The 20,620-nt window shown below is 37.4% G+C and overlaps 1 protein-coding gene and 2 pseudogenes across 2 annotated transcripts in view; 2 read left to right on the top strand and 1 right to left on the bottom strand.

Moving 5' to 3' along the window:
• Positions 1 to 3,925: 3,925 nt before the first annotated feature.
• LOC128585549 (protein ECT2-like) lies at positions 3,926 to 6,739 on the bottom strand (annotated as a pseudogene).
• A 770-nt stretch (positions 6,740 to 7,509) lies between these two features.
• On the top strand, positions 7,510 to 9,062 carry LOC128585680 (zinc finger protein 69 homolog; annotated as a pseudogene).
• Positions 9,063 to 12,453: 3,391 nt separating this feature from the next.
• KPNA5 (karyopherin subunit alpha 5) overlaps positions 12,454 to 20,620 on the top strand; it is a 53,836-nt gene continuing 45,669 nt past the window's right edge. Inside the window, exons 1-2 of one of the 2 annotated variants that reach the window (XM_053592259.1) lie at positions 12,454 to 12,618; positions 18,972 to 19,105. In XM_053592259.1, the coding sequence (XP_053448234.1) occupies positions 12,615 to 12,618; positions 18,972 to 19,105 (138 nt within the window). In that variant the 5' untranslated portion in view covers positions 12,454 to 12,614. The remainder of the gene's footprint in view (positions 12,619 to 18,971; positions 19,106 to 20,620) is intronic. The other variant, XM_053592260.1, reaches the window with a different exon arrangement.

Consider the following 20,620-nt stretch of genomic DNA (forward strand, 5'->3'; position numbering starts at 1 on the left):
CTGCTCCACCTCTGTGATCATTTGTCAACTCCCAGATAAATTGCCTTTCATAGATCCCATTGGTTATGTCTCTCTGGAGAACCCTGACTAATACAACTAAGTTGCTATGAGGCTCATTTTTCCTGTCCAGACCGAAAGTATCCCCATCACATTCTAATGTCTGATTTGTGACTCCAAGACAGTCAATTAGAAAATTCCTCCATAGAGAAGTTGATTTCACCAAGGAAAATGACTATAGATGTCAACTTTTGGGAAGTTCTGCAATGAAACAGCTAAGTCCCATTTTATCACTTGGTAGAGAGACCACCAGTTGGTGAATAAACAAGCCTCCAGGAGGCTTACACAGGTTGCAGTAAGGTTTCTTTAGTGTCTTATTTTTACATTAATTTATACATGGAAGCTCAATGACTAGTAGGCATTTAGGTACATCCTATTGCAGGTACAATTAACCACTCCCCCCAAATTAAGCTCTGAAGAAACACTAAAGGGAGAAAAAATTCAATGGAAACTATAATTAATATCCAAGAAAGATAAGAAAATGTATTTACTCTCTGAATCAAAAAATAGGAAATAGCTCTTGGGATTAAAAAAAAAAGTCATAGATCTTAAAATGTGTATGTCATTAGAGGACTGAAAAATAAAACCTGAGGAATTTCTCAGAAAACGGAACAAAAAGAACAAGGGATGAAAAGGAGGGGAAAAAATCAAATGATAAATTATGTTCCATATCCAACTATAAAGAGACACAAAAAAGAATAACAGCAAAACTGTGGAAAATTAATTATCAAAGAAATGTCATTGAAGATAATTTTCCCAAAATATTACATCTCATCCATTATATGCTCCTACAAAAATGATGGAGAAAGCAAAGAGTGGAAGATATGAAATTCAACAAGAAGCTACTCCAAAATAAAGGAAAACAGAAAGAAATGAAGAAAGGACTAGAATGAAGAGAGGGAGAGAGGGAAGAAAGAAGTGAATGACAGATCACTTTATCTTTATGGCCTCACTGAGAGAAATATACCTTGTAGAAGCAGAGTAGTGACTCTCAAACATGTTCATGTCCCAACTTACAGTACATGTTAATGTGTTGCCTTACATGGCAAAAGGGAATTGCAGATATGATTAAGGATCTTGATGAGGAGAATATCTAGGACAATGCAATGTAGTCACAAGGGTCCTTATATGAGGGAAGTGGGAGATTCAGTGTCAGGGAAGATGTGATAACAGAAGGAGAAATCAGGGTGATGCAATTGTTGAAAGGGGTCCAAAGCCAAGGAATGTGGTAGCTTTGAGGGACTGGAAACAACCAGGAAATGGACTTTCCCCCTAGATCCCCCAGAAGGAACGTGGCCTTGGTGATATCTTGATTTTAGCTCAGTGACACCCACTTTGGACTGCTGACTTCTAAAATTGTAAGATAATGAATTTGTGTTGTTTTAAGCTAAAAAGTTTGCAATAATTTGCCAAAGCAGCAATAGGAGACTAATCCACACGTCTAGTAGTATGTTTGAGGATGAATTGGTGATTAGTATGTGTAAAACCAAACAAATGGTAATGATAGAAAGTAGGCAATTATTAACTTTATAACATTAGACATTTCCTTTATCTTCAGGTAAAAACACTACACAAGGAAGAAAATATAATTATAGTATGCCATGAAATGTTTTGACCACTATTTATGAACATTATTTACATAAATAGTAAAAATTGATTTAACTATAATAATTTTAATAGAAGGATACTGAAAGTTGTGAGATGATGAAGTGTGTGTAAGTGGGGTTGTGTGTATGTGTGTGTTGTGAGACTAGTGTGGTAAATACTCATATAAAATGAAAACAATAGATAACGTCTATGATTTTAAAAAATGAAGAAATAGCATCATGAAAAGGTCTGACAATTAAGTTTATGAACTCATTCTACAAAAAATGTTACATACCTCATTACTAAATATCACTGTGGTCACCTTCAAAATACTCCTCTTGGGAAGCTATGCACTGATGCTATTGCCTAGTCCACCCCTCAACGCAATTTTGGGAATCTTTTTCTACAATGATCATCAGAGCTGTCATTGTATCATCCTTACATGTTATCAAAATGTCTCCCTGTAGACATTTCCTTTATCTTCAGGTAAAGAAAAATATCAGTGAGGGTCACATCAGGTGAGTAGGAAGGGTGTTCCAATACAGTTATTTGTTTACTGGCTAAAAACTGCTTCATAGAATGCCATGTAAGCTGGTGCATTGTTGTGATGCAAGAGCCATAAGTTGTTGGCAAGATTTTCAGTTAAGGTTTTTCTAACTGTCTTCTGTTGATATTTACTTGGTCTGTTGAAGTTCTCACAGTCAGCCAATGATTTTGACACACAATTCAAAGAATTTTTGCAATGTTTTCATCAGTTCTGCTCATTACTGGCTGTCCTGACCTCTCTTCGTTAGTGACACTATCTCTGTCCTCAGAAAAACTCACTTTTATACTGCCATCTTCTTTTTTTTCACATAAAAACAAAATTTTATGCAGAATGTCATAGGACTCACTATCTCCATTCTACAAAGTAGATTTCATGTTAAAAATTCCAGTTTAGAATCCACCATACAAAATGCTAAAAATATTAATGGAGGAAGAAATAAGCAAGACAAATAAGCAGGCAAATACACAAAGGAGTGTAAGTTAATGCAGGCTTTCATGTTTGCCTATGAAAAAATTGTTTCCAAACTTAAGCTATGAAAATTTATTTGATGAAATTATTTGAGATATGAACATAAAATATATTTAGGTGTTAACTTTATTTACAAAATTCTCAATAATACAACTGCTTAGAATAAATACCAAAGGCTCATTCATTATTCTCAGAAGTGGAAAATAAAAAAAAGTGACCAAAAACCCCATACTCAATTAAACTGTTAAAGCAGATAATTGACAATTAAATGTTGGTAGTATACCTTAAACAAGTAAGGAAAAATGAATTTAATCATAGGAACTTGATTATTTTGAATTATTGACTATATAAAAAGGCTATTGTGAAAGATAACATCAAGTTGTTAAATATATTTTACAGTGGCAATTAAATTTTCAATTTTACATTTAATTACAAAACCACAATAAAAAGTTGACCCTACATATATCTAAGGCCTTTACAGCAGATTAGTAAAACTAATGGCAACTTTAGAATTGTTTCATACAAGGAGTAAACGTTCTTTACCACAATTTTCCCACCGTCTTAGAGTGTGACATAAAATTCCATATACTATATAAATCAAGATTTGCTAATGACTAAAATCACAAAAAATACACAGTACTATCACTGAAGCAGCTGAAAATATATACCAGTGTCTAGTTTTTGCAAAATATACAATGTTTTTTAATCTTTCTGTCTTTAAATTAATTTGCAGAAATATTTTGAAACAAACTTCTTTAAACGCTATTCTTATTGATAAGGGTAAATCTTTTAAAATCCACACACTAGATCTTGAAAACACTTGAGAAAAAAATAAACTATAAAAGGAGCACTTAAATATTTCAAACAGCACATATGGAACAAGATCCCACTATTTAATCAGGAATCTAATGCAAGTTTTATAAATCCAGTAAATACTGCAATATCATTTAAACTCTGCAGAAATTGAGATGCAACAATATCTATTTCCATAAATTCATTCCTGGACACTATACAAATACACTCTCAGCAGTATTTGGCATCCAGTAAATAAAATTTACTTGCTTTTTAGAGTTGCAAAACTATTGGGAACATCAATAAATTATTGGTCTTCAAATAAGGGATTTGAGCAAAGAGACAAATTACATCAAAATTAATATAATTGTTTACATGAATTAAGTTGAAAAATTTAAGAGGTAAACCTTGCTTTTTCAAGAAGAAAATCAAATAGCATAGTTTAGTGTTACAAGTATCACTAAAGTGAATTTCTTATTTGAGTATGTTGTGTTTATACATTTCTCTAATTGAAGATTTTTTAAAGATTTGTATTAAATGAATGGTAAATCTACTTAAAGTATGACTTCTCCCTCAAAGAAGGAAAGAAAGGTGACATGGTGAGTAGATGGGATACCTGGTAATGATGATGTGTGAGACAGGTGACTCACTGCATGTTTGTCACTGCTGGTAAGGCTTCTTCCCTCCCTGGAGCTGTGGGATGTCATAAGAGCCCTTTGTAGAGCTCTTTTTGGAGTTTTAGAGAAAGGAAAAAGGAAATGCTCTTGTAAACCCCCTGCCCCCTTTTTTTAAGTCTTATTTATTGCTCTAGATGCTCTGCTCAATATACTGTCCATATCTTTTGTATTTACTTCAAAGGATTCTGGATCTGCAGTGTAAATTATCTCAGCATGAGCTTTACAAATTGTGTTGGCTACATGTCAACATAGCATCTTTAGCCAGTTTTCTTTTGGAATTTCATATGCTGTCATCTGGAAACTGAGCAGTACATTTGCCTGTTCTGTTGGTGTTGGTGGCCTCACAAGCAAGCCAAAAGAATAATGGCAATTTTCTATCTCTCTTTTGTCCAGCAACTTCTTAATCTGATAAAGAGGCATTAGATGAATATGCTTAAGAGAGGCTGGGAGTCAGGTATGGCTGTGAGGACTCTTAAAAGTGCCAATATGTTTTCTTGCTATCTCTAGGCAGTCATTGAAGAGGAAGAGAGTTATTTGTTCTCTATCACAGGAGTGGTCACCTAGAGACACTGTTTCAACTCTAAGTTTTGGTGAGAAGATGGAAGATTATCCCAGCAACCATCTTCATAAACAACATCAAAATTTTTTTTTGAGTTTCTGTTTTTCTCTTATCTGCATGAAATATGTGTCATTACTTCTTTTAGTGATCCAATAGCTTTTTGTGAAGTGTTTTCGTCAGTATTTTCACCAGCTGTATGCATCTTAAGATCATTTAAAAGTAATGCAACACAGAGTAACCTCTGTGTTAGACAAATTGTTCGACAAGGTTTTGCCATCCACATTCTGGTTTGGCTTGGTTTATCTTGAAAAAAGCATGAAATCTTGGTTTCTGTTTTTCTTTTTTTTTTTTTTTTTTTGTAGAGACAGAGTCTCACTGTACCGCCCTCGGGTAGAGTGCCGTGGCGTCACCCGGCTCACAGCAACCTCTAACTCTTGGGCTTACACGATTTTCTTGCCTCAGTCTCCCGAGCAGCTGGGACTACAGGCGCCCGCCACAACGCCCGGCTATTTTTTTGTTGCAGTTTGGCCGGGGCTGGGTTTGAACCCGCCACCCTCGGCATATGGGGCTGGCGCCCTACTCACTGAGCCACAGGCGCCGCCCTTGGTTTCTGTTTTTCATATTTAATAATTGTTTCCTTGCTCATTTCAAAGAAGTTTACAAAGGAAGGGTAGGTTTTTACCAAACCTTTTGAATATTTAAGAAAAATGTCACCAGTGCTTTTATTTTCATGCCAATTAGCTGTAGTCTTCAAGGTCATCCTTTATTTTAGTGTGTACATCAAAGATATCTGGATGCCGCCAAAAATTGTCTTAATCTCTTCTGTTGCAAGGAGAGGCCCACCATTTGTCCTTCCTCTCCCAGTGGTATCTGAAATTACTGAATAATTGTTGCCTGTATATTTACATAATTACTTTCAAGTCTGATAGAGCTCTTTTGCAACTTGCTACAGGGCTGACTGCTTTGGAGGAACTGGAGTGAATATTTTTGAAGATGTAGTACAAAACATTGGTGTTTCTCCATAGTTACTGCTACATTTTGATGTGTTGGAGATAGGTGATTGTAATCCTAAGGAAATGTAAGGAAATGTTCAGCTGACAGGCACTCACAGGGAGAAAAAGGTGACATATCTGTTTCTCTTGAAAGCTGATCAGTATCTCTTTTAACCAACATCTTTTGCTAGTGCTGTTTGGACTACTTAGAGAAAGCAGTGACAGGAGTGTTTGCCTTTTCATACAAATACATATTTTTTTCTGGCTCAGGCATCCATTTGAATGCTTCCCTAGAACCACACTTGCTTGCCAACATAAAGCTGCTTGGAAGGTTCAAATGGAAGTTCTTTTACTATATTCTTTTCAACTATAAGGGGAGTGCATCTCCAACTGGTGAATAGTCACCTCTTTGCATGTCAGTCATTTCTTATGTATAGCTTTTCTCTTCATCTGAAAATCCCCGGAAAACTCAATGCACAATCTTAAATTCATTTCTAAAGTCATTAATTGCTGCATAGAAATCCTGTTCATTCTGTGTTTCCCAAACTTTTTAATTTCATTCTGGCTTCATAATTGGAATACCCAGACCCAATTTTTCCCAATTGTACACAGTTGTGTACAATTTGCCACCAAATGTGTAACTTTTGAAGTCTTTTCTAATTACTTTACTCCTATGATGGACCAATCTAACTACTACTTCTTTCTTCCTGAGTCCAATAAAGCACAGTACTGAATCCATCATACTTTTACAACACAATGGGTGACGTGAAAATGGCAAAGGCTCTCCTTTTTGTGACCAGTGTAATAGAACTGGTGGTCCAGTAACTCCACAGTCAGTCTTATATAAGGCATTAAAAACAGAGTTCCAGGCAGCCAGCCCGCAGCGCGACCCGGTGGGGTGGGCTCGATCCGGGGACAGCCCGTGCTGGGGCAAGGGTGCCTGCCAGTTCGGGTGACCCCGGAGGGAACGTCTGAGGGCAGAGGGAGCGCGAGACGTCTGGCCGTGGCCTAAGAGGCCGGAGGCCGGATGGGCTTGACCCCTGTCGCCAGTCCCTGGCATTAGAGCAACCCACAGCGAGGTGCCTCCTCTCCTCCATCTGTGAGAAATCAGTTCAGGGCACCCCTCTCATTCTGGCCCCCCAAAGCGCAGCTCCTCGGTTGCTGCTGGGAAAGCCCACCCACACGAGGCGGGCCCTTGATGGGAATTTGGAAAAGACCCTCGTCCAGTCCATGAGACTGAGGGTCTTCTGGGCTTCCGAAAGAAGACTACCTAAATGCTGGATGAATTTCGGAGAATGCGTTGAGTGAAATGTGGCCTGTCTCTAAAAGGCTGGGACAGAGCAAAATCTGTTACCCCTCTGTCCATTTCTGCAGCTGAAAACAAAGCGCGCTCACTCCCGCATCTGTGGTTCTACCTGAGTCCACGGCCGATCTGTTTTAAATATATTTATGCAGGTTCTGGAGTTCTGGTGTATGACAAGGGCTTGTACATCCCTCTTCTCTTTTTTGCTCCCCTGAAAAGAATGATGAGGCAGTACTCAAACCTACTTTGCTGGCTATCTCCCAAAGAAAGCAGTGCTTAATTTAGGAGGGGAGTCTGTTTTGCAGAGTTGTTAAAGTTAAACCAGCTTCCAGGAGCTCCCAGATCCTGGTAGTGCAGGGACACAAGCTCCAATCTCAAGAACATACACAGCTCTTTCCCTGAGGAGCCCATGTCTTGGGAACAGGTCACTGTGATCTGAAGAGGACCACACAACCGTGAAGCCTCTCATCAGAGTTCTGGAAGTTTCCTCACCAGAAGTGGACAAGCTTAGTCAAGAGGTCATCCTCATGCCACAGCAGCTCCTAATCACCCTGCCCACCAAGGCCAGCACTTGGGTGAAGTTGCACCACCCAAAAAAGGTGAAGGAGGGGGTGCCCCGGTGGGAACATGTGACCAAAATGTTTGACAGAGAAATTCTGCTGTCTCAGGATGCTGATGTGACCCAGGGAGAAAGTTTAGAGGATGAAATGACCTCTGTGTCCCCAGCAGCAGAATCCCAAGAACTGTTGACCTTCAACGATATGTCTATTGGCTTCAGCCAGGATGAGTGGGGGCAACCGGCCTCTGCTCACCAGGATCTATACTGAGAGGTGATGCTGGAGAACTACAGGAACTTGGTGTCAGTAGGATATCAACTTTCTAAACCTAGTGTGATTTCTTATTTGGAGAAAGGAGAAGAACCATGGGTGACAGAGAAAGAAGACCCAGCAGATCCCAGTTCAGACTTGGAAGAGTAAAACAGAAACCAATGAGTCAACTGCAAAGAATTCCATTTTACAGGAACAGTTATATTGTGGCATTTTGATGGAAAGGGTCATGAAAGATGATATTATTTATTCCACATTGAGAAAAGTCTCCAAATATGATGATACATTAGAAATGCACCAGGAATCATGTGTGAGAGACGTGAGACAAACCATCTTGATCCATAAGGAGAGAGGCCAAAAAAACTAACAAATTTGGAGAAAATATCATTATGAGTTCAAATGTTATAACCAAACAGAGGCATCATAGAAAGAGGAACAAATACAAATTAGATTTGACTAATCATCCAACAAGTTACATAAGACCTAAAACCTATGAATGTAATATATGTGAAAAAAATCTTCAAACAACCCATTCACCTTACTGAACACGTGAGAATTCATACTGGTGAGAAACCTTTCAGACAGAAAGAATGCGGAAGGGCCTTTAGTCAAAGTGCATCTCTTAGTACACACCAGAGAATCCATACTGGTGAGAAACCCTTCGAATGTGAGGAGTGCGGCAAAGCCTTCAGACATCACTCATCGCTTAATCAGCATCATAGAACTCCCACTGGGGAGAAACCCTACGTATGTGGTAAGTGTCAGAAAGCTTTCAGCCAGAACATTCACTTGGTTCAACATTTGAGGACTCATTCTGGAGAGAAACCTTTTACTTGCAATGAATGTGGGAAAACCTTTTGACAGATTAGACACCTTAGTGAACATATAAGAATTCATACTGGGGAGAAGCCCTATGCATGCACTGCATGTTGTAAAACTTATAGTCATAGGGCATATCTAACACATCACCAGAGAATCCATACTGGGGAAAGACCCTACAAATCTAAGGAAATGTGGGAAAGCCTTTAGGCAGAGGATACACCTGAGCAACCATAAAACAGTTCAGACAGGAGTGAAGGCATAAATGGAAAAGCTGTGGAAAAGCCTACAGGCATGATTCATCCTTTAAAAAACATCAGAGACATCACACTGGAGAAAAAAAAACCTATGAATGTAATGAATGTGGAAAAGCCTTCAGCTATAATTCATCAATTAGTCGACACCATGAGATACGCAGAAGGAATGCCTTCTGAAATAATGTTTAAAATGGGGTATTTGACATGAGAACAAAAGCCAGCTCTAAATCAGTGATTCTGTGTTCTAAAATTTCAAGATGCAAGTAAATTTAAGGAATTGATGCAATGATTACAACTTGAAAATTTGCCCATTGTATAAACCTTGATAACTACTGTCTACTAACATCTCCATATAAAGTACTCTTTTACTAAGAACCATGCCAATTACACTGTGATTTTCTTCGTGACATTATTCCCATAAACTTGGACTAACATGTATCTGATTTCACTTCCACTTTTGCCAACTTTAACAAGAAATTCACAAATGTTTGTTTTTTTGGGCTAATTCAAGCTCCAACATTCTCTCAAGGGCACACAAATACGACAGTAATGAATGTCATTCATCAAAACACTGCCACACACTGACACAAACACAACTGTGAGTCACTGAGATACCAAGGTTATGAAACATTACTGAGTTGCTTGTACAGTGCGCCAACATAAGTGCAGGGTGGCAAATTTGCATACTTAATTGTCAGACTTCATAAGTATATGATTTAAAAATTTTATGTATAAAAGAGAGATGCTTTGCAATAAATGCTAGGGGGAAATCTTGTTTTGTCAGATGACTCCTATGGCAGTAGCAAGGATACATGGCTTATAAGGTTGGTAAATTCTCATCTTATACAGCAGTGGTTCTCAACCCATGGGTTGCAACCCACAGGAACTGTATTAAAGGGCTGTGACATTAGGAAGGTTGAGAACCACTGTTATGTAGAATATAACAATAGGTAATGTCTATGATCAAAATTCAAAATTCTTTATGATAACTTCATTGTAAAACAGGCTTTTCCTTTTTTTTTCTTTGAGAGACAAGTCTTTTATTACATGAACTTCTATCCATATGTCAAGAAAGGTGTACTATACATTTGATATATTATATACGAAGCATAGTAAGCATTTTGCATAAATACACCAGAAAAAAATGCCAAAGGGATTATAATGAGACAAAGAGAAAGATGATCTATTCTGAGACAGACATAGGTTTTTGTTTCTAGTCCTTATCTTAAACCTTGTTATCGTTATTAAATTTTAAGCCTCTTTAATTTTGGGAAGGCAAAAAATGGAAACCTAATAAACACATGTATATGTAAAAGTAAAAAAAATAGGCTTTTCCCCACAACTGTAGGCGAATAGTGTTCAGGGCACATTTAAGGTAGTCTATGCTAACTTATGATGTTCAGTAGCTTAGGTTATAGTAAATGCATTTTTGACTTAAAATATTTTCAACTTAATAATAGATGTATTGAGACATAATTCCACAATTTAAGTCAAAGAACATCTGTATGGCTCATACTTTTGGAAGCTAGAAGACTAAGATCAAGGCTCAGGCAGATTTGGTGTCTGGTGATAGCCAGTTTCCTCACAGCCAGTGTCTTTAGCCTGGCAAGGTGGAAGAGGCAAAGCAGTTTCCTTTACAAGGACACTAATGCCATTTATTAGAGCTCCACCCTCATGACCTAGTAACTTCCCTAAAGTCCCCAACCTCTTAATACTGTAACACTTTGGGGGTTCAACACATTGATTTGATGGGCACAAACATTCAGACTATAGCATCTGCCTAAGTAAGAAAAGATATTTGAGTCAATGGGATAGAATCTGTTCCTTTTCCATCATGGCCTCTGAAAGAGGGAAGCCAATAAACAGGGACATAAGCTCCCTACTTTTGAAGCAGCTGCTTTTGGGATAGAGGAACCATTGAGAAGTAGATTTAATTTTGACAGGCAAGAGTTGGGAAAGATGCTAGAGATCAGAGCTGAGACAGAAGTTGTTGTGACTGGCATTTTATACAATAAATGAAGTCAACATTTCAATACCAATCTTCTTCATTCAGTTCTTCCCTAGATAGGAAAAGCAGAGATTCAGATACTGCTGAGCAGTAGTCCAAGAGACATCATTATCATCTCTTCTGCTGTATCTGTCCATAGGGGAGAGTTGTTCAGATTGCAGGAATTGTCTACAGGGACATGGAAACAAGTGCAGATGGTCCAAATGCAAGCAATCAATCAAAGGGAAATTTATCCTGAGCTTACAATAGCAAGGGAGTCAGCCACCATCACTTGCAAGACAAAAAATGCAGGAGTGGGGAAGCTTTATAAAAGAAGAAAGGGAAGCCTTAAGATATGCCCTCATTGGAGGCTGTTGGTATGGAGAAGCTGTAGGTGGACTCATCATTTAAAAGAAGCAGGGCATCCTAAGGAATTATTCAATGGTGTGTGTGCATATTTGGCTTTTTCTAGTTAGTATTAAGTTGGAAGTGGAGACAAAATGTGGGGGAGCTGTCTGTTATTAATCAAGTCCTGGTCACTTGAGGTAGATTGGTACCAGGTTATTGTTTGGCTTCCTGGACTTGTTAGGACATACAGTAGTCTGACTTCTTGGGCTGGTTACTGTATCTAGTAGGTTTGATTCCTGGACTGTTTGCTGGAGGTCGTAGGTTAGCATTCTATTTGTATATACAGTCTGACCATCGTCCGTTTGTATAAGCGGTGTCTCAGGAGGGAGAAGGAGACAGAAAATAAGAAAGGAACAAGGTGGCCAGGTCGGATTAAGGCAAAAAACTACTCTGCCAATACTGCAATAGCCATATACAGATTTCCTTTGTCAAGCTTTTCTTTCCTTCTCAGTCACACATACCCACAGTTAAATAATCCCTTTTCTCCTGTTTATTTTTCAACTATTGAACTTAGGAAATATAACAGTCTGTCATCATGTTCCCCCCCCAATACATCGCAAATTCCTTCATGTGTCATTTATTCTATATAGCCTGTTCCTAACATTGCATCTGGATACAGTCTACTTTTGATACTCTTTGTTGAGCTCTGGGATAGATTTACAGGGCTGTATGTATTAGAATTTAGTACTTTATCTGAAATTATTCATCTAATATATCGATGACTATATTTTAGTCAAACATCCACAGGTATTATAGAACTCAAAACTGGAAATAAATAACATATTAGAAACCATGAAAGAAAATGAGCAGAGAATATGGAAAGAAGATATTGAGCTTGAAGAAAGCGAGAGCTTCTCTATAAACTCCATGAGGCTGAATTTTTTACCAGTCACTTTCACTGTTGTATCCCCGATACTTTATCTAAAACGGTGCCTGGTACGTATCAAATTCTCAGCAGTGAATGAATGAGAGACCGCCCATTGGCATACGGAAGGGTACAGCCCCACCTTAACAGACGTTCCACTAAAATCAAGGAGTCAGGCGCAAGCGCAGGCGCAGGCGCGGGCTCAGGCTCCTCCCTCGGTGGGTGGGGCTGGGAAACAGCACCACATTAAGCCCTCCGGCCAGTCTGCGCGGCCACGCCTCCGCCGCCGCCGCCGCTCTTGCGTGCAAGGGCTTCTGGGAGCCGAGCCTCGGGGTCTAGGGTAAGGGGCTCAGGTGGCCGCCATCTTGAGTGGGAACGGGGTCGCTACAGAGTGGCCGTCCCTCTGTTATCCACAGCAGACGTCGCCGCTGGAGACTGGAAAGTCTGGGCACTGGAGCGTATCACATTGATGGGTAAGTGGGAGCGACACAATCCAGGTTGAGAGAACCTCTGGTTTGGACCCTGTGGCAGCTACTAGTGTCTGGGGGAAGGGAAACTATTTTTATTTACCCCTTACTTTGCGAAGCGTTCAGGACCTGGCTTTGCCTGGTGGCTTTCATATTTCTCTTGGGGCGACAGCGGCCGTGGGGGCGTGGCAGCCGGACCTTTGCAGCCGGACCTTGCAGACCCGAAGGCGCGGAGAGTGCGTCTGGCTCAGACTGCTAGGCTGTCCTCTAAGGAGTTAAGCAGCCGATGTCATCCTCTCGCCGTTCTGCCTCACCGTTTCTTTGTAGTTCTTTTTGCTAAAGTGTCTTGCCAAACGTTGCCACACATTCCTGGTACCCAGCGGCTGTCGGTGTCCAACAGCTTATGAGATTACACACTACCCAGAGAAGGGGCGGGTTCCATCGCGGGGGCCTGCTGGCCGCACCCTCCACCTCCGCCGGCTGCCCGCCTCCACCTGCCTGCAGGTGCTTCCCAGTGCTCAGCCCCGACTCAGGCAAGCCGGAGTTCGACGATTCTAGCAGCTTTGTTCCAAAATGAACACGTAATAATGTTTCATCAGTGATGCGTTAAGAGATGAAAGGATTTGAAAGCCATGAAATGGCGTGGTAATACTTAAAAAGAATATGTCACTGGCATTTACTCTTGAGGTTTTTAGGTACATTAAAGTAAAAGACAAAAAAGACTGATGACTTGTCTGTCAGTTACAACACTGAATAATGACATGTTCTATACGATTTTTTTTTTTATAGGTAAGAATAAACTATCCTTAAGACCTAGGTACTGCTTATTTGGTTATAGAGGCTCTAGTCCTCACTTTCTCCTTTATGCAGTCTTGTAATTTTGGTAATGAGGCACTCACACCCGTAGAGATAAAGGCTTTACTGTTATAAGAAATATTGTTAATAGGTAGTAAAGAAAAAAAACAAAACTACAGCTCAAGTTCTAGTTATTTGCCCAGTTTTAACGCAAGTTTTCTAAAATCTGGGTTTGTGAGTGGAAAAAGGAATTGTTCAGCATCTTTACAGTGTTTGACTAGCATTTCTTATATTTAAAATAATTTATGAGACACCATTCTTTGGCGTAAATTTATTTTCCAGTCAAGAAAACAATCCTATGGGATAATGCACCTTCAGAGATAATTTTCCCTGGCCATAATGTTTTCTCAAAGGAACTGAAGTGAGGATGCAGGTGTTAAATAAAGAGCAGAAAGTTAGTACTATAGAAGAAAAGGGAACAAGTGATATATGAGTTGTTTGGGCTACATTTCATTTGGTTAAAAATTTATATTGAACTATTTTAATGTAGATGCCTGGATTGAAGGTGTCAGATATATTGTCTAGTGTGTGTGTGGGGCAGGGGAAGTAAGAAAATAATTAGAACTTCTATTTACCTTTTAAAACTATTTTTAAAATTTTGTTTTGAATTTTTATAATAGAGTAGTATATTAAGGTAGTATTAATAATACAAATATAATATTTAAGTTTTAGTAGCACTAAACACAGGCCAGTCAGTATATACTGAGGATGAGTGCACAAATATATTTTATATACATATTTTACATACATAATATACCCAAATATATTTTATGTACATTTTGATGTGTGATCAAAAAAGTGTAGAGGCCAATTGCTTAGGAAATGCCACATACGTAGGTGATAAGAGGTATATTTCCATGAACATTTCATTTAACTAAAATATTTTATTATTATTGAACGTAATTCAGCAATTAATGTTGAGGCCCAGTTTGCTCTGTAATCAACTCTGATCTCTCTTTTCTTTTTCCCCAAGAGCCTAAGCTCTTAGTAATGAGATAGGATTTTTATGTATAATTAGAGAATAATGATAAACATGATTATTAATAAAGTTATATCAAACAGTTTCTAACAACAATTTGTAGGTGCACATGGTATTGCTGAAATCTATTAAATATTTTAAAGAGGGATTTTGGTCAATTATAAATGCATTTTAATTACCAGAATGTACAGGTGTTAACTTTATAGGCTAAGACTACCTATTAAATCATTCTGAAATCCTCAGCTCATTTCATTCTAATGTTTAGCTTCTCTGCTAGTGAAATTTATCTCACTGTCTTTACCAGTGACCTAATTATTGAATCTAAGACCTTGTATGGTATTTGGCTTATTGCAGGCACTTAGGTTTGCTGGATGAATCAATGAGTAAGTACATTGAGTGTTTAGTGCTACTACAACTTAAATAAATTCCTTAGTATCTTTTGAACTCCTTTCTTTTCTAAGACTCTTACTTTTTTCTTATTCTTCAACTTCTCAGATGTATTTTTTCTCTTGCCTTTGTCCACTAAAATATGAATATCCTCAAGATTCTCTTTTGATTGTCTTTGTTTTGTAGCTCTATAGGATATTAGGTAGTCGTACTCCTGTTCTGAGTTTTGATCCATATTTTTAGCCATCTATAAATCAGAGCCTCCCATGTGTATCCTAAATACTATAAATTTAACATGTTTAAAACTAAAGTCCTTATACATCTATTAAAATGCCTACAATTAGCAACAACAAAAATCTTGACCATACTAAATAGAGACAGGATACAAAGCAGCTGGAACTCTAATTTGTTGCTCATGTGAGTGCAAGATGTTGCAGTCACTTGGGAAAGCAGTGACAGTTTCTAATAAAGTGAACATATCCAGTCTGAGGTATAACAATAAAGTTCATGAACTTGTCACTATGCACTTACATTGACAGCACAAACATCTCCATAAGGTTTCATAACCTGGTATATTAGTGTCTCGTAACTGTGTGGCAGTGTCTTGCTTTTGTCAACCAAAAGTGGTGTTGTTATTGTGGTTATGTTTCCATGTGCTATTGTGAGAATATTGGAGCTTGAATTAGAGTAATGAAACAAACATTTGTAAATTTCTTGTTAAACTTGGCAGGAGGATAAATGAAATCAAGGACATGTTAGTCCAAGTTTGTGGGGCTCATGCCCTGAATAAAACAGTGGTGTACAAATGGATAAATGTTTTTCTGAGGCGAAAGAAAGTATCACTGATGAAGAGAGGTCAGAGAGGCCAGTAACGAGCAGAACTATGAAAACATTGCACAAATTTGTTGAATTGTGTGTCACAGTCATTGGCTGACTGTAAGAAGCATAGCAGACCAAGTAAACATCAATAGAGAAACAATTAGGAAAATATTCACTGAAGATCTTGACATGAGAAAGGTGTGCTTCTTGCATAATGACAGTGCACCAGTTTACATGGCATTCTGTGAGGTAGTTTTTAGCCAGTAAACAAATAATTGTATTGGAACACCCTCCGCCCCTTCTGACCCCCAATGACGTTTTCTTTAACTGAAGATAAAAGGAAATATTGAAAGGGAGACAGTTTGATGACATTCAGGATATCAAGGATGATACAACAACAGCTCTGATGATTGTTATAGAAAAAGATTTCCAAAAATGCTTTAGAGCATAGACTAGGTGCTGGCATTGGTGGATAGCTTGTCAAGGCGCAGTACTTTGAAGGTGACCACAGTGATATCCTGCAGTGAGGTATGTAGCAGTTTTTTTATGATAAGTTCGTGAACTTAATTGTCAGACCTCTTACCATATTATCTATCAGTCCTACTTCTAGATATTTACCTCAGAGAAATGAACACTTATGTTTTTGCAAACACCTATATAGATATGTACATAAATGTTTCGGCAAATTTGTTTATAACCACCCCAAACTGAAGACCACCTAAATATTTTTCAACTGGATGAACAGGGGTATTCCCATACAGTGGAATACTACTCAGCAATAAGAGACAAGCTATTGATAGATGTGGATGATTCTCAAATACTGTGTTATATGAAAGAAGCCAAATTCAAAAGACTACTCTATGATTCCATTTATGTGAAATTCAGCAAAAGCCAGAACTGTAGGGATGGAGAACATATCAGTGGTTGCCATGTGTTAAAGGTAGGGGCTGCCAGTAGGAGAAGCACAAAGGGGTTTTCTGGACATGAAGGAGCAGTTGTATGTCTTGATTGTGGTGGTTGCATTTGTTAAATTTATAGAACTGTTTACTAAAAGAGTGATTTTTACTGAATGTAAATTAAAAAACTAAACTGAATTCACCATTCTTTCAGAAACAAGTCAGCTAGCTAACAGTACAATCACTGCTCTCATCCTCCATCTGTGTTACCTGTCTTAAGTATTCATCATACTACTGAAATAGCTTAAATTAAGCTAAAAGTCAGGGTGTTACCCTACCTCCCCTTTCTTCCTATCACGTATCTTTTACATTCATTTGACCTCTAATTCTTATTGAATTAACTTCAGAAATGTTTCTGGAATCCATCCGGTCTACCAGCATAGCTACTTATTTAGTTTAAGTCTTCATTATCTCTCTTACTACTCAGTAGACAATTTGAAACAAGTTTATCCTTCATTTCTTTAATTCTGTTTCTCAGGATTAAGCCCAGATTTCTGAAATGGGTTATAGGAACCATATGTGTTCTTACCTATCTTTATAGCTTTATTTCCTGTCCCTCTTGTTCAGGTGCACTGAATTTCTTTCTGTTCTTTGGTTAAGTCAGACTTCTTAAAAAACTCTGCATATACAGTAGAATCTCTGTAAGTTGACCACCCAAGGGACTGTAACAAACTGGTTAATATATAGAGGTGGTCAACATAAGGAATTAGGTCTGTTGTACTGATACATACATGTGGTACATGGCCAAACTATGAAAATTAGGTTAACTTTAGGTGGTCGGTGTAAGGAGGTGGTCGACTATGAAGGCTCTGCTGTTTTTCACCTGCTTGAAATGATTGTTTCTTCCCATTTCTCTGTCCATCCTCTTCCCTGGCAAATTCCTTCTTATCCTTTAAGATAAAATAACTATGAAGTTTGTAGGGCTCTCTAAGGCCCAGGTACTCAGTTAGTTGCTATGTCTTCTATGCTGTCACAGGACTTAATGAGTATGTTTTATTGTATTTTACTGTTTACAATAAAATTTGGCAATTCATTAATTTATTTCTTCTAAATCAGACATGGCAGATAGATACCAACCTTTTGTGTTTACTTCATAAGTTAATTGATCACAGCATTGTCTCTGGTTATGGTTATGTCCTCCGAATTTATTAGACTAACATACTAGATACTGATTATCTCTCATGTTAAATTCCAATAGAAACTCTTCTTTAGACTGATTGTTTTTTCTTGATACATAATTACACATTTTAATATCACTGCTTTAGCATTCATATTCATATCAAATAATATAAAATACCCATGCTGTTATATTATTTAAAAGTTTGTAATTTACTTTCTAAAAGTAAAACTAAAGGCTGGGCGTGGTGGCTCACGCCTGTAATCCTAGCACTCTGGGAGGCTGAGGCAGCAGATTGCTTGAGCTCACAGGTTCAAGACCAGCCTGAGCTGGACCTCATTTTTAAAAATAGCCGGGTGTTGTGGCAGGTGTCTGTAGGCTGAGCTACTTGGGAGGCTGAGGCAAGAGAATCACTTGAGCCTAAGAGTTTCAGGTTGCTGTGAGCTGTGATGCCACGGCACTCTACCTAGGGCAACAGCTTGAGGCTTTGTCTCAAAAAAAAAAAAAAATTAAAAGTAATACATGTATTTCAAATATAAAATTTTATATTTATATACAGTAGTTTATATATACTTAAAATATTTGCATAAATGTTAATGTTTTAAAATATATTTGTAATAGAACTATCTAAAAATAAAGTATACATGTATTTTAGTATTTGAAGATAACTTATAACGGAGTACTGAAAACTGGTATTGCAGTCATAATTGAAGCCATGATCCTTGTGGCATAGTTCTAAAGACAGTACTTTAAATGAAAGAAGCCAGACCCAAATGAATATTTGAGGTATATTTATTGAAGCCTAGTACCATGTTTAAAAATGAGAGACTTTAAAAGATCTTAAAAATAAGATACTTCTCTGCTGGTTGTTTCCTGATTGACAGTGATTATAAGATACTTCAGAAAGGTTAACATATTGTAGGTGGGTCTAGAGGGTGGGGAAGGTTGGTGTGCCTTAGAATCAGTAAAATAGGGTAATAACTTTGTGTTTAACCAGAAATATTCATTTAATATTTCTAAAATATTTGGTCATTTTGCTCCCATCTTGATATGAGAGTTGTTTCTAGAAATGTAATTATGACTTGTCATCTTCCTATCTATAGTATCCAGCAGTTTTTGTACATAATTTTCAGAATGCGTTTTATTGGTCTGTTTAATCAGCGAAGCTGAATTTAGTTGTCCTATAGTAAATGTCTTGCATTGTTTTGAGATTTATCAGTCTGTTTTCTTCTCTCCTTCTCTTAAGATGCCATGGCAAGTCCAGGGAAGGATAACTATAGAATGAAAAGTTATAAGAATAAAGCCCTGAATCCTCAAGAGATGCGTAGACGCAGAGAAGAAGAAGGAATACAGCTTCGAAAACAAAAACGGGAAGAACAGGTAGGTGTTTTTAAGTATTTAATTTTGTTTAACAACAACAAAAAAAAGTGTATAGGGATCTTAGATGTTTAATAATTATTGCTAATTTTTAGATAATTTTAAGTGGAAAATTAGGAAATTGAACATCGCTAAATCTATTCTTTATTAAATTCCACGTATAATAATTGCAGAATCATGAATCTGAATCCTTTGCTATTTTTAGTCACTGAGAAGAGTGGTTTTTCTGTTTTATTAATAAATCTTTAATGTAATCATAGTTCTACCTCAGAGCAAAGAAATTTTTATTCTTGAATCTGTTTAGATTGCTTCTATTTGTCATTGTAAAATTTGCCTCCAAAAAAACATGAATTACATTTATTTGCTGTTTTACGGTTTTCATAGCTATTGCCCCTAAGTTAGTAATAGTCATTTTCCAGTGCTACTTATACTGTTTCTCCTATAGTCAGCCAGATCTTTTAGCCTTCCCTGTTTATACATTGAATATGTGACATGAAGAATAGAAAATCATTTAAGTGTACATCTCAATGTTTTCTATTCCAAGATATCCCTGAATTTAGAAATATTTATAAATAGGAGGGTTTGATCTTCACATATACAAATTAAAACTGATGTGTGAAAAGGACTAGAAACAAAGCAAGTAGAAAAGGGTCTGCTTTAGAAATCTAATTATGACTTGTCGTCTTCCTACCTATAGTATCCAGCACAGTCCTTAGTCTAGTATAATAGATACTGAAAACAAATCTTGTTGCATAATTAGAAGAAGTGTGTACAGATTGAAAAAAAGCAGTGTTTATTTAGCTATTAAAAATAATATCACCTGATGTTTTTCCTTAAATTTTGATTTAGGAAATAATGTAGTCATCCTTTGGTATCCATGGGGTGAATGGTCCCAGGACCCCTGGCTTACCAAATTTAGTTTATTTGGTTATCAAAATTTGCTAATATTCAAGTCCCTTCTATAAAATGGCTAGTATTTGCATATGACCTGCACACATTCTCCTGTACACTTTAAATTATCTCTATGTTATTTATAATACTTAATACAGGATAAATGCTGTGTAGGTGAGTTGTTATACTATATTGTGTTTTTATTTGTTTTTTAAATTTTTTATATATATATATATATATTTAAAATAAAGAAGGTCTTGGAGTGTTTCTCAGGCTGGCCTCAAACTCCTGGGCTCAAGTGATCCTCCCATCCTAGCCTCCCAAGTAATTGGGCCTACAAGGCTTGTGCTACCATGCTTGGCTTACTATTTTTTATTGTTTTTATACCTCAAATATTTTATGATCTGAGGTTGGTTGAATCTTGAGATACAGAACTGACAGATAAAGAGATTCAGCTATACCTATAATCTCCATTAGTGACCTTACCTCATCTCCTTGCTCTTTTTCATTTCATTATTATCTATTCCTGAGATAATAAGCATAGGGCTGTCTTTCTTGAGGATTCTTTTCTATCCTTTACTAAATAGATTTGTTTAATACTAACTCTTAATATACCATGTTCGCTCT

The sequence above is a fragment of the Nycticebus coucang genome, chromosome 5 (genome assembly GCF_027406575.1).
Source record: "Nycticebus coucang isolate mNycCou1 chromosome 5, mNycCou1.pri, whole genome shotgun sequence".
NCBI lineage: Eukaryota > Metazoa > Chordata > Mammalia > Primates > Lorisidae > Nycticebus > Nycticebus coucang.